The following is a 12,625-nucleotide window of genomic DNA, read 5'->3' as shown; positions in this document are numbered from 1 at the left end:
TCGGCAATATCCAGCAACAACAAAGCGGGCTCGGATTTGATATGACCTTCTCGTCTCCTTGGGGGAGCTTTTCCTCTCCATACTTGGGGATCGAACCGAGTGTTAGCCCAGGGGTGACGGCGATAGAGGGGAACTTTGAGCAGGCCGACGACTCATCAGATCCTGACCTTGGGCGCAACTCTTTCTGGAACACTAGGTCATCCGCATCCGCATCCGAATCTATGTTTGAAGGTCTTGGAACCGAAGAATCGAGCATCGGAGGGGGCCTTCCGATCGCTCATGACGGTGTAAGCACGAACGGTGCCTTGTGCGAATTGCCCCGAAAACGACGGCGCCTTGAACCGATCGGACGCGTGTCCGATGGCTGCACTGCTTCCTCATCTCTATCCATGGCACACAAACTCCTTTCGTCGACGAACAATGTCTTCCTCACCGAAGGGTTGCTGAAAATTTACCACGATACATTCGAAAATGCGTTATCCTGCTGGTTGATCGAGAAAACATGCCCATACAGCAAAGAATCCGACCCTTCCGATATGCATCAATCTGGGCCGAATTGCACGTGGAATCGAATATACCATCGAGTCTTCCGGCTTGATCGGTTAGCCTCTCCCGCGGTAAGAGGAAGAAAGCTTAGCTGGAGCGAAGAAAAGGCTGCATCCAAAGCAATCAACCTAGCCGTATTCTCCTTTGCAACGCAATGGGCGCAATCGAGCAAGCGCAGCAAGGCCATGTATACGAATAGAGAGGGAACAACGAATAATATCTCCGAGGGCGACATCGACTCTTCGGAGACAAATGAGGATTTTGACCGTGCGCTACAAATTGCGGCCTGGCACGAAGCTCGCTCTGCCTTGCGCAATGCCTCAGAGATCGAATCATTCCGTGTAGTCCTCGCGCACATCGTCTTTTCCTTGACGCAGAAGCCGTGCGGAGCCGGGACTGAATCTCCTAGTCTCGGAACCCGGGGATCACACGAAGAGGATCTGGACCAACGCGAGGATCTGCTGTCCAAGCTGGAAATAGCAATCGATGGGGAGGGACCACCAATCCATCTCGAGCAAGGTCTCCGGCTTATTCATTCTTTGAGGTCTCGGATGGCTATATCCGAAGCCGCAGAGACTGCCACGCGTCGTCTTGACGCCGCTGATAAAGATACGGTTGATCTCCTTTTCTGGCTAGGCGTTATGTTCGACACGCTTTCGTCCGCAATGCATAAACGGCCATTAGTCGTGTCAGACGAGGACAGTGATGTCTACGCGCACGGCGAAAGGCCTGACGATGGCGTATTAGACGGAAACTGCAGGGGCTATTTCGAAGATGAACCGACTATGCCTCCTGTGGGCGCCGGAGGGCTTTGGGGCAATTACATCTTCGCCCGTCAGCATACACGGCTTCAAGATTCACCAGTGCGGTGGCCCTGCACCTACGATCAGGCCGCTTCCGTGCTTCGCGACGCTGCGCCGGTCAAAGTGCTCTTGTTCCGGAAACTGACCCGAATTCAAACGCTCCTAGGACGAGGCGCTCGGGCATATGCCATGGAAAAAGCCATCGCAGAAGCAATGGAGGTGTACCGCAGGTGGGGTGCTGTCTTTGCACCTTTCATGCAAGACTGCATTGATAACCATGACGATCTGCCTGCTCAGATTCAGTCCTGGTACATATGCCTTACAGGACATTGGCATCTCGGAACCCTACTGTTGGCCGATCTGCTCGATGTGATCGACAACTCTTCTCCACCGCTGAGTGAGCCTTCTCTCAGTGAAGAGCGCAAGACGACTAATTTTGTGGCAACATTTCGGAGAAAGAACTGCTGCGCACTTTCTGACCTTGCGAGATGTGCGTGTCCTCGAGAGGATACATCCTTTTCTAAATCACATGAGTTCCATTTTGCTGTAAACCAGGGGGCACTACTTACAGAACCCTGGACTGCGGTGTTGATTCGTGCTTTCGCAAAAGCAGGCGCCATCCTGTTGGAAACAGCATCGAAAGGTTGTAATTCGCCCGACGCAGAGGCTTTCCGTCGAGCAGAGGATTGTTCCGAGGCCCTCTTCTACCTTGGAAGAAAAAGCGATCAGGCTCTAGCAGCAGCGCGAATTCTAGGTGATGCCTTGCAGCAAAGGCCAAGGGGGGTTGAGAAAAACGCTCGCAATTGCAATAATCTCCTGGAGACCGAGCTTTGGAGCGAATTCGATGACTTGAATGGGGTGCACGGTTGGATTACGGTGTAATGGCACATCAAAAGGTGTCTTGTTGGAGCTTTCTAGGTTGAGGTCGGGTTCTTTTCTCGTTAAGGCCGTGGAATGCTTTTTATTAATTCCGGCCGGTCTTGACGTCTTTCTAAAACCTTCCTAATTTGGCAATTATCTACAAAGAGTACTTCCAAGGAAGCCAGCGAGTGATAAAGACTATGTAACTGCCTGACGGATACACCGTTACCCACCCTTTCTCGCAGTGAATGCGGTCGCGCAGTTACGTCACAGGCAACAAATTACGTGGAAAACTTCCAGACCACTTCCTCCAGCCCCACTCTCGGAACCACATCGACCATCACCTTCCGAAGTGGAGGGGTGTTCTCTCTTGCCATGTTACTCTCATCCTGTCCCGGCTCTGCCCATTTTCCCTCAACAGGTCTCAGATCAAACCTAGTCACCAGCAGGGCCACCAGCGCGGCAATTTCTGCAGTCGCAAACCCCTTTCCAGGGCACATATTCGCTCCACCACCAAAGCCACGGAAGGCGTTGGCAGGGATCTTGTTTCCAGGAAGGAAACGGTCCGCAACGAAAGTGTCTGCATTCGGACCCCAGACAGCTTTGTTGTGGTGCATGCCTTCGTGGGCGAGGATGAGTGCTGAACCCTTCTCGATGTGGTACTCGCACTCGTCGCCTGAAAGAGTTACGTCCTCTAGGATCATGCGGGGACCGGTTCCTCGAGCTCGGAATCTGAGGGTTTCTTGGATGACGGCGAAGAGGAAGTGAGCTTCTTTCAAACGGCTCATATCAACAATGCGGGTTTGGACTCCCTCGGTTGAAGGCTCTCCGACGGCTGTGAATGATTCGACTTCATCGCGAACTCGGGATAGGACGGCACGATCGGAAAATACGTGCCAGACGGTCCAGAATGCTGCTGGTACGGAGTTCGTAATAATGGCAAGTCCATGGACGCATTCCGATCGCGCGATATCCGAGATGTTCATGGTACCTTTGAGTGCTGTATACCTCGCCATAGTAAGCTGTGATGCATGGTGGTGTCCACCAGACGCATAGTACTGGTTCATGGCTCGGACAACAGCCTCTCGACCTGCAACTGCCCTCGGCGCTAGGATACTCGGCAAGATGCCAGGGAGAGCAACGAACATGGTCGCGTTCGCGAATTTCCTGAAAAATATTACACCCAGGAACTCTCGATGCAGCAGTGGACTCACCAGAATGCGGCTTCGATCTTAGGATCGCGATAGGGATTGCCAGCGCCGTATACCGCATCAGTGGTCGCCATCATGACCTCGTGCTGTATCCAAGTCTCGAGATCGGTTGGGGATCCACTCTCTTGCGCCAGATTTTGAAGGCCCTCATACATGACCCTTGTGGCCACTTCGATCATCCTGTTGAGATCGCCTTGAGGAGACATAGCCGCCTTCGTACCTTTCAAACAATCGATGAGAGGGCACTCATCGGTTGATTCAGGCGTGACTCCTTGGAAGCATCCGTTTGCAGCCGTTTGGGAGAGTCCACCCAGTTTGGCTGTAAAATGCGCTTCAAAGTACCAAAATGAAAGTACCTTTGGTTGACGCTGAACTGAATAGATCAGTTCGGGCGACTTCGTTACGTACACATTGCCGCCGAACATGGGAAGCGAAACAATACGAAGATTCCATTGCTGGCTGTCACGCTGTTAGACGAGCTTGTTTGGGGTCCGTTTGGGGACTGTCTTGCTACCTGATTTTGGTATAATAATGGTTGCGATAGATCAAGAGGCCGAGGACGTGTCCAATAAATGGTATCGGTATCGTTGCAGGCACCTGCTTTGGTTGACGAGGGTCGCGTGGCTTCTTCAATCTTCTGTGGAGAAAAAGGCACAGAATTATGACTGCTGCGCCGCAGAAGCTTGCGTGCGAAAGCGCTGGCGCCATGAGCGCGGTTTCGCACAATTCGGCAGTGTCCCACGAGCTCTACGGAAAATAACAAGTGCGATTACCGCGTGACACTGCAGTAGTCGATTTACCGGCGCTGGAGTACTTCGTTCGTCTGCTCGCGTCTTAAGACTGGGCTGAAATGAAAAGGGAGCCAAGAGGCGAACGGACAAAGGATGAGGCACAGCTGCAGGGGCGGGGCTCCAACAACGCCCCAGACATGGTACCGAGCTGGCGGGTAAACGGACCCTGTGTCCATCGATTGAGGTGCCAAATATGGGCAGTATACACACACACACACACATATATATATATATATATATATACTCAAGATCACGTCAGTTAAGCACGTGATCTGGCACGGGGGTAATTTTCTACAATGCCAACCTACTGGCCCTGCTAGGCTTCCTTATCACCGAACTTTCACTTCGCATGCACAAGAAACATGCTCCAAGGAATTGCTCTATTGGATTGAAGGCAACCGAATCCATGCGTAATGATGGGGCCATACTCGTTTAGCTGATCAACTGTGCCTCAGATTCGCAAGGCATATTCAACATCCGCGCAAAGCTTACAGGTTCCGGCTCAGCTGGGCTTATTATTGAAGTGGAAAGTTGAGTGTAACATTGATGGATTGAGAAGAGCTGAGAGCTCTGAGTATATACGTTAGGGTAACGCAATCACGTGATCAAAACTTGATCTTCAACAGTAAACAATACTCCGGTCCTCCCGCCAGGTACCTCACGGCCACTTCTGTCAACACTTATAGCCGGACCAAATTTTAACTCCCTTGTATCGAGTTGTGCGGGTCAACGACTTCAATCCCAAAATGGAGGAAAGTATCTTATTTGTTGCCAGATATGGTTACTGCTACACGTGACTTAGGTCATATATATAGTCATATTTCTCGTATTCTCCATCAATCGACTCATGTCACAATACTTACCACTTCCCCTAGAGTTATTGGATTCTCCAAAACTACTGGTTCTCCCCTTCTTGATTGTTGTTTCGATTTTACTCTTCCGGTTTGGACAAAGCTCAGTATGCTCTACTTTTACCTATGTATACAGCTCCGTCTAAACACAAGTGCAGGCTTCTCAAGGAGGAATCTTCTTCAAGTGCGTTCGCACGTTATGACAACGATACCGTTTTCTTTTACGAGGCCCGGATATCCTCATCGACGGCGACAAGCGCGCCAATGGCGAACCATGTCTTCTTCTAGACCCGGAACGAACAACAACCATGATCACATCACGTCATCATATCCGGGAGCTTGAGGAAGCTCCATGACACATGGTCTCTCTGCATGTGGTAGCTAAAGGTGTAAATTTCCTACACTATCATCCACAGACATGAAATACAGACTGAACCCAAGCTCATCAGTTCATCCAACTCAAATATACCTTAAATGGGTTCGAGTCACTACAGTCACAATTACCCCTAATTTAGGGAATTTGCCAAAGAGTACCCCTAAAAAGACCCTTATTTTAGGGGCAATTTCCTAAAAGTCTCTCTAATTGAGGGATCGACGAACCGTAGTAGTGCAAGGATCAACGAGGAGTCAAAGGGACCGCGTATGTCGTTGCGCTCCACAATCTACTCACTGATCGTCTGCAAGAATTAGTGCTGAAAGCCCCCGCGATTCTCCGCGAGACACTCCAGGCTGAGATAGAGAAGTTAGGAACGGGGAACAATAAACGGAACCTCTTGCCCGTCTACGCTTCGCTGTCGTATGGCTAATGAACGTAAGTGTCGACGCCGAGATGTTACAGTTGCTTCCTCGTGGAATAGAGCCGTAAGAAGACATCCCACTAGATTACGACTTGCCAGTTGCTAAGTGAGCATACGCAGACTTATCGGGAAACTGCTCACGCAAAACCACGGATAATCGAGAGCAGTGTGAAGCTAAGCGATGGGCAATGACGTACCGAGGCCGTCCGGTCAGCCTCCGCGATGAGGCAGACAGAGTCTCCATTGTTGTGAAAGCACTAGAGCAGTTCATATTATGCTGATCTAGATATGAATTGGGCATAGGAGACGTACATGGACAACCTCATATTAATAATTGCAAAGAGACGGCAGCTCTCTCCGAGCACTACAACGAGATCCATCTAGTAGAGCTTATGACTAATGGTCGCCCTTATGGGAATGGATCGTATTCTCGTATTCCCAGACATACTCCATCCACCTCGACACCGTCGATATGCTGCGATACTTTCCCATCGGCGCCGAAGCGGATGAGATCCCCACCATGCGGGTCACTGGCAATCATCGGCTTCCAGCCCATGGTTTTCTGCGGGCCATGGTACGGATCCTTGACGAAGGCGAGAATATGGTCTTGCATCGACTGGCTGACGTCGACTTCGAACTGTGTGGTGTTCGCCACGTGGTCCAGGAGATGATATGTCCCAAAGGAGATGGGAATGTCGCTGGCGTGGTACGCCCCGAGCCACTTGTACTTATTCAAATTAGGAAACGTGCCCGCATGCTGGAACCGGAAGACGGGAACGTCGGCGCCCATCCGATTGCGATACACGGTCGAGTTGAACGTCGGGCACACGAAGCCTAAAATGTCGTAGGCGGTCACCAGTGGCTGGTACGGGCCCGCAGTCAGGTTGTCCACCGGCCACGGGACCAGCGACGAGAACTCGTTGGCCGCATTGGAGATGAGGAACGGCACGCGCGCGATGAGGCCGGCCTCGGACCGCGCCTTGTAGTCGGCGAAGACGATGCGGTCGTCGACGACCGGTTTGAAGGTCAGCGCGGGCGTCGCGCCCCGATCGCCGTACTGGCCGATGAAGTTCTCGATCATCGCGAACGGCACCTGGCGCATGCAGTCGAGCTCCGCTGCGCCGTCGTCATCGTCGTCATCGTCGCAGGCGGCCGCGCACCCAACGTTGCGCGCCACGAAGCTGAAGTTGGAATACGCCGGAGTCTCGGGCAGCGAGGAGCTGAAGATGGTCCCTGATTGTAGATAGTAGCCCTGGGCGATGGGGTCCTCGCGGAAAGCATAGGCATGGATATCAGTGGCCGCGGACCCCGCCGACCGCCCCCACTGCGTGATGCGGCCTGGGTTGCCGCCGAAGGCTGCAATGTTGTCCCGAGCCCATTCGAGCGCGGCGCGCTGGTCGAGGATGCCAAGGTTCTGATGGCCGTCGGGCAGCCCGCGCGCGTTTGGGAAGCCGAAGATGTTGACGCGGTAGTTGATGGTCACGACGATGTGTGACTGCGACCGCTCGACCCACGACGTCGGCATCTGCCACGGGATATCGATGCCGCCGATCTGCCAGCCGCCGCCCGTCACGAAGAAGAGGACGGGGAATCCACCGGCGGGTGGCGGCGCCGTTGGCGTCCACACGGCCACGTACAGGCAGTCCTCGGACGTGGCCTCGCCCACCAGCCCCGACGAGTCATTCTGGTGGCCGTTGTAAATGAGGTTGCCCTTGGTCAGATCCGTGTTGAAGAGCGAGATCACGGCCGTGACGAACTGCGGGCACGACGGTGGAAACCGCGTCGCATAGTGATGCTCGCTTGGCGACGGCGAGAGCTTCTGCGGCGGCAACCAGCGGCGCGACGCGATGGGCGGTTTCGCGAACGGGATGGCGCGGAATTGGCGCGTCTTTGGAAACTCGGGATCGATGAGCCCTGTGTAAGTGCCCGTGGAGGTTTCGACAGTGAGATCGCCGGAGCTCGGGCACGTGGCCTCTCGGCCGAGAACGCCGTCGGTCGCCAGCGCGAGGAGAGACAGCATCGCGAGCTTCATCTTGAGCAGTTTGCGGGCATCGAAGCGCGTTCGTCGCTCCCAAAGTGCTTCAATCGTAGCGAAAAATCAGGCGTCGATTTCTGGCGTCGGTGGATTTCCCTCTCCTTACATACTGATCTGCCTCGATCGCCCCTAGAGGCGCATCCGGTCGGTTCCTGGCAGGTTAGAGTTAGGCTGTCCCGCCCAACAGTTGGTATAATCTGTGCATGGGGAACCGGGCTGGGTTCTGTTATCGCGCAAATGAGAGACGATTCTAGAAAATTAGTAGAGCGCGAAGGAATTAGTAGCAGCAGGGGTAGAGTATATTTTGAGGCTATACTTATTTACCTAGCGCGAAAATTTCTTTAGTAAGTATCCATGGATTCTTAAATATATCTAGCGTGTATACTCAAGTACATACTAAGCGCTCTAGAAATGTCCCGACTGCTCAGGAGATGGGTGACGGGTGACTACTGATTCAAATTCGCTATGTTTCCGTCATCCCACCTATCCCCCCGAAGTAACGGGGACCCAGATAGGATAGGCAAGGCTCGGTCGTTCTGAGTTCTTACCTGCCGATTCTCCCCCATACGGCCCAGTCCAAACGGGAGCCTCCGGTTCCCTTCGAGCTCTGAAGTCATGGCTAAACAACAGGGCCTACGATATCGGGAACACACAAAGAATAAGCGCAGTCAGCACAGGGATTCCTCAGTGTAGGAAAATGTCTAGGCAAGCGTCTGATTGTCACTCCTTTTCGTCCTCCCCCGCGTCTTAACCGGACGCTTGCGTACGCCCTGAGAATTCGCTGAGTCCGCGGACTTCTGTTTTCGCGCAACAGTTCGCTTCGGCCTTGATTGGGCTGTAGCTTTGGGTGAGTCTCCAGAAGCAATCCGGGTCGACTCCTTAGCCATGCCAGATTTCGTGGACTGTATCCGTTTGCTTCTACGTGGAGGCATGTTAGAATTCTGTTGTGGCGATTCAGGGATGTGCGCTCGAGCTAACAATGGTGCATCGTCGGGGCTCACTTCTTGGGGGTCGCTCGGTCGTCGCCGAAGTCCAGGCCTCCTCCTTCTGGTCGCTTTGGACACCTTTGATGAACGGACTGGACCAAGAGATGTACTTGTTTCTGGCTCGTTCAGGCCATCTGCATGCGAAGGTCTGGTCTGATTTCGCGGTGGCATCGGCCTCGTCATGGAATGAATAGCACCTCCACTTCTCTCGTGGCGACGTGAATTCGACGCGGCGCGAGAGTGTCCGCCGCCACCGTTCTCTAATCCGTCCGAGTCATCGTCCGCCGACGGTCCTCGCTGAGACGCGTTTACGGTGCCAGACGGGTGGGGATGATCTGACTCAACGGGAGAGGGCGACCCAAAAACACGCCTTGGTGGTGCTTCCACGTCATGCATGCCGTTCTCAACATGGTTCGCCTGAGCAGCAGCGGAATCATTGTCGGCTTCCTCTTCCAGAGGCTCTTCATGCTTCCACGACATCCCGGGCAGTATATTCCATTTCCAGTTCCATATCCCTCGCTCGCACCAGGTGCTCTTGACAGCCTCGTAGGCCTTGGTATTGATGTCTGCAGCGGCATAGGCAGCGGCAGTTGCTTCGCCACTCGTCGATTCGCCCTGGATTCGTTCGCGCTCTTTGGAGATCTGATAGACAAACTGGTGGAACGGGCGAGAAGCCTCGCGTTCACGTTCGCGTATGACTCGTCGCTCCGCAGTCTGTCGCTTTTCGTCGTCGCTCTTTGGTCTCGGTTTCCGCTCGTAAAAGGAAAACGGAACCGATGTGCAATCTGGTTGTGCATCGGTCTCGGTCTCCGACTCAAGCTCAAGCGGCTCTTCATGCTTCCATAAATCACCAGAGATGGCTCCACGATTACTCCCATCCCCCCACTTGTCCTTCCAGATGCCTTGCTCGACCCAACGGTCTCTGACCAGCTTTTCCGCATCTTGATCATAGAGCCCGATAGGCATAATCCCCCGGGAACTGACACGTGGATCTGCCTTCCAAGCGCGAGTCATTTCCTCCTTCCGCTGAGCCATGAATTGTCGGTAAGGTTGTGAAGCCTCGCGCTCCCTTACTAGTCGCCCTAGTCGCTGCGCACGGCGCTGCTGCTCGTCGCTGGGGGGCTCGGGGGTGTCGAAGACAGTCGATGCGTGCGAGTGATTAGATGTATATGGCGGTGGGGAATCGCTGAACCGTCTTCTCGCGCGCTCAAGCAGCTGCGGATCGTCCTCGAGCCCTGCTAGAGCTCTATGAGCCCTGATGAGCCCATCCCCTCGAATGGTTTCGAAGCCGGCCATGAGTGTCGCGTGGTAGGTAAAGGGCGACGTCGCGGGGTGGAGGTCAAGAGCGAAGAGGACGCCGCGAAGTTATGATCTGGGCTCTGCCAAGAAAACGAGTGGCGGAGGTTGCCGTGTTTTGAGCTTGGCGCCAGGCAACCTTGGAACGACAGTGCGACTCACAGTGTGGCTCGAATCATATTGGCTCTGTGTCCTTGTGTATGTGACAGCATGTCTCCGCGGCAGCACCCTACGATTCATTGGCTGCGTGGGTTGTACTGGCTCGCTGGCAACCGTCGCCGGTTGCCTGTTCTCCCCGCCGTATGACTACAGAGATGACTCTGTACTCTTTTACAGGCTCGCCAGCCTCCTCCAAGCGCTCTGCCCCTTATTGAGACGCCCCCTCTTCCAGCTTTCCTCGAATATTTGCCTCATTCACTTGTTCCAAACATGCCTAGTCGTCGTCGTGAGGGTCATCCCCTCGCTCTATTTTATCTCGTAGCCTACGACAACAACCAGAATGCCAAAGACGCCCTGGCTCATTCGGACAACAGGCACCACGTCTGGATGAGGGAGGATGGCACTCTCGCGCTTGATATCGGCTTCAACATCCGCTCAAGGTCAAGCGCAATTCTGGCCACAATAGGACGCAATGATACGGATATACGTCTGCACCGTCCCAGCATCTCGAAGCTCCACTGCTCTTTTGAGATCGACTTACACACCAACGTCGTTATGCTACACGACAGATCGTTCCATGGCACAACTCAAGTTTACGGTGAAAATGCCACGCCCTTCGAGCACCAACGCCAGCGTCAGGTTGTTGTACAGGAAGACCTGAACACCGTCATTGGCATGGGTGGTGCAAGGCGGAACCTCTACCAGTTTGAGCTGATATGGTATCGTAAGCCTGCAGAGTCGATGGAGATGGTCAAGAATCGACAAGAAATTTCTCGCGGGTATGAAGACCCACCCTCCCTCATTCGGACCGTCTTCGACGAAGGGGACACCGAGCCACCATCTCGACGAGAGACCAGGCCACACACGGCTGGTCCCCGGCAGAAGATGAGGTATGCGACAATAGGACCTCCACTTGGATCCGGCCAGTTTGGAACCGTTCACAAAGCCGTCGATGCAGACACCGGCAAGCTCATGGCCGTCAAGATATTGCGGAGACCGGTGGCAGCATCTGGACAAGACAACTGGACGCCCTCACAGTACCACGCATTGAAGCGCGAAGTAGAACATCTCTCTGAACTTGACCACGTGAGTCAGTCTACAGATCCCCAGTAGAGATGAGACTAATAAATCCTTCAGCCTAATATCGTTGACTACATCACGTCCCAAGGCTGGGACGGGCCAGAAGTGGAGATATTCATGGGCCTAAAGGCAGGGACCTTGAAGTCGCTACTCGAAAGTGGGAACTGTCCTACTGTTGCGGAGTCTGTTTTCCACCACATACTCCAGGCGCTCGACTGTCTTGCAATGAAGGATATCATTCATCGAGACGTGAAGCCAGAGAACATCCTCTGGGTACTGCTGCCGGACGGCCAACATCAATTTCAGCTCGGAGATTTCGGTCTCTGCAACCGCGCTGTCACCGCGTTTACCACTGTTGGCAGCCCAATTTTTATGGCTCCAGAGATGCTTTGGAAAGGCGAACAGACACACAAGGTAGATGTATGGTCGCTTTTCGTCACGATGTTGTGGACACTAGATGCAGGAGGGTTCCGACACATGTCAAGGAAGTTCAAATCTGTCGGGGAAACTCAGGAGGCCGTCCAGGCGGCAGCCTCCAATTTGGACGTGGTTTCAAAGATTCAAGAGATGGCAGTCGTCAACCCGTTAGAGCGTGCTTCTGCTGCGCAGATGCTGGTCAAGTGCTTCAATGGGGCAGGGCTTAGCACCCCCAGGAATCGGGTTCCGGCTCTCATCAGCACTCCGGCGGTAGCTGCAGCAGAAAGATCTCCTTCTCCGGTGTCTTCTTCCTTGGCGGGTCGATCTGCACCCAAAAATCTAAGGCGTCCAGAGAAGAATGCGAATATGTGGACGGCTCAGAAACGGATCGAGAAAGCGCGGTATCCTCCTCGGGCCCAATCACCGGGCCTGCGGTCTATCCGGATGGGCGAGGGTAATGCCTCTGGGTGACGAGCCACGGTACTATTCGGTGTAATTCATTGCGGTTCACCGCAAGCTTGAGGAATTTATTTTCCCCTTTGTCTGAATGCGAGCGCCCTGATTGGTTAAAATAATTTTCCGCCCGAAGTTTGCCCGCCCCCAAGATGCGAGCTCTCCGAGCGGCACTGCGCCGTTGTGAGATGAGGCGCGAAGGGATGCAGCTTGCCCGTCCGATTCGAAGCTCCGTCGCAGACATGGTGTGAATTCTCGAGCATTTTTCCTGAGATGTGGTTTCACAGTTGTAGAGACTTCTGCCGTGGCTTGAATGGAGATGCAGCAGTTGGTACAGCT

The 12,625-nt window shown here is 53.7% G+C and overlaps 5 protein-coding genes across 5 annotated transcripts; 2 read left to right on the top strand and 3 right to left on the bottom strand.

Annotated features, from left to right (window-relative positions):
- Positions 1–221: 221 nt before the first annotated feature.
- On the top strand, positions 222–2,231 carry BU26DRAFT_589815 (uncharacterized protein; the record flags this gene model as incomplete). Its single annotated transcript, XM_033834741.1, has 1 exon — positions 222–2,231. One exon carries the CDS (start codon positions 222–224, stop codon positions 2,229–2,231), a length of 2,010 nt encoding a protein of 669 aa, XP_033686596.1.
- An 81-nt stretch (positions 2,232–2,312) lies between these two features.
- BU26DRAFT_451393 (cytochrome P450) lies at positions 2,313–4,381 on the bottom strand. The gene is made up of 3 exons (XM_033824765.1): positions 3,936–4,381; positions 3,425–3,880; positions 2,313–3,377 (listed from the first exon to the last, which is right to left on the bottom strand). The coding sequence occupies exons 1-3, from the start codon at positions 4,127–4,129 to the stop codon at positions 2,492–2,494; spliced, it is 1,536 nt and encodes a 511-aa protein (XP_033686595.1). The 5' UTR covers positions 4,130–4,381; the 3' UTR covers positions 2,313–2,491.
- Positions 4,382–6,053: 1,672 nt separating this feature from the next.
- On the bottom strand, positions 6,054–8,157 carry BU26DRAFT_516388 (fatty acyl-CoA hydrolase). The gene has a single exon (XM_033828318.1). The coding sequence runs from the start codon at positions 7,890–7,892 to the stop codon at positions 6,270–6,272; it is 1,623 nt and encodes a 540-aa protein (XP_033686594.1). The 5' UTR covers positions 7,893–8,157; the 3' UTR covers positions 6,054–6,269.
- A 62-nt stretch (positions 8,158–8,219) lies between these two features.
- BU26DRAFT_516387 (uncharacterized protein) lies at positions 8,220–10,252 on the bottom strand. The gene has a single exon (XM_033828317.1). It carries the CDS (start codon positions 10,175–10,177, stop codon positions 8,597–8,599), a length of 1,581 nt encoding a protein of 526 aa, XP_033686593.1. The 5' UTR covers positions 10,178–10,252; the 3' UTR covers positions 8,220–8,596.
- Positions 10,253–10,606: 354 nt separating this feature from the next.
- On the top strand, positions 10,607–12,304 carry BU26DRAFT_421537 (kinase-like protein; the record flags this gene model as incomplete). Its single annotated transcript, XM_033823413.1, has 2 exons — positions 10,607–11,422; positions 11,474–12,304. 2 exons carry the CDS (start codon positions 10,607–10,609, stop codon positions 12,302–12,304), a joined length of 1,647 nt encoding a protein of 548 aa, XP_033686592.1.
- Between the last annotated feature and the right edge of the window lie 321 nt (positions 12,305–12,625).

Source organism: Trematosphaeria pertusa, assembly GCF_010094035.1.
Source record: "Trematosphaeria pertusa strain CBS 122368 unplaced genomic scaffold BU26scaffold_4, whole genome shotgun sequence".
Taxonomy (NCBI): domain Eukaryota; kingdom Fungi; phylum Ascomycota; class Dothideomycetes; order Pleosporales; family Trematosphaeriaceae; genus Trematosphaeria; species Trematosphaeria pertusa.
This window is presented reverse-complemented; position numbering and strand designations above follow the sequence as displayed.

Excerpts from the sequence above, each read along its gene's own strand:
- BU26DRAFT_451393 (XM_033824765.1), bottom strand. The coding sequence starts at position 4,129 with ATGGCGCCAGCGCTTTCGCACGCAAGCTTCTGCGGCGCAGCAGTCATA. Across the intron at positions 3,881-3,935 it reads CATTATTATACCAAAATCAG|CCAGCAATGGAATCTTCGTA; the intron begins GTAGCAAGACAG and ends ACAGCGTGACAG. Across the intron at positions 3,378-3,424 it reads AAGATCGAAGCCGCATTCTG|GAAATTCGCGAACGCGACCA; the intron begins GTGAGTCCACTG and ends AATATTTTTCAG.
- BU26DRAFT_516388 (XM_033828318.1), bottom strand. The coding sequence starts at position 7,892 with ATGAAGCTCGCGATGCTGTCTCTCCTCGCGCTGGCGACCGACGGCGTT.
- BU26DRAFT_516387 (XM_033828317.1), bottom strand. The coding sequence starts at position 10,177 with ATGGCCGGCTTCGAAACCATTCGAGGGGATGGGCTCATCAGGGCTCAT.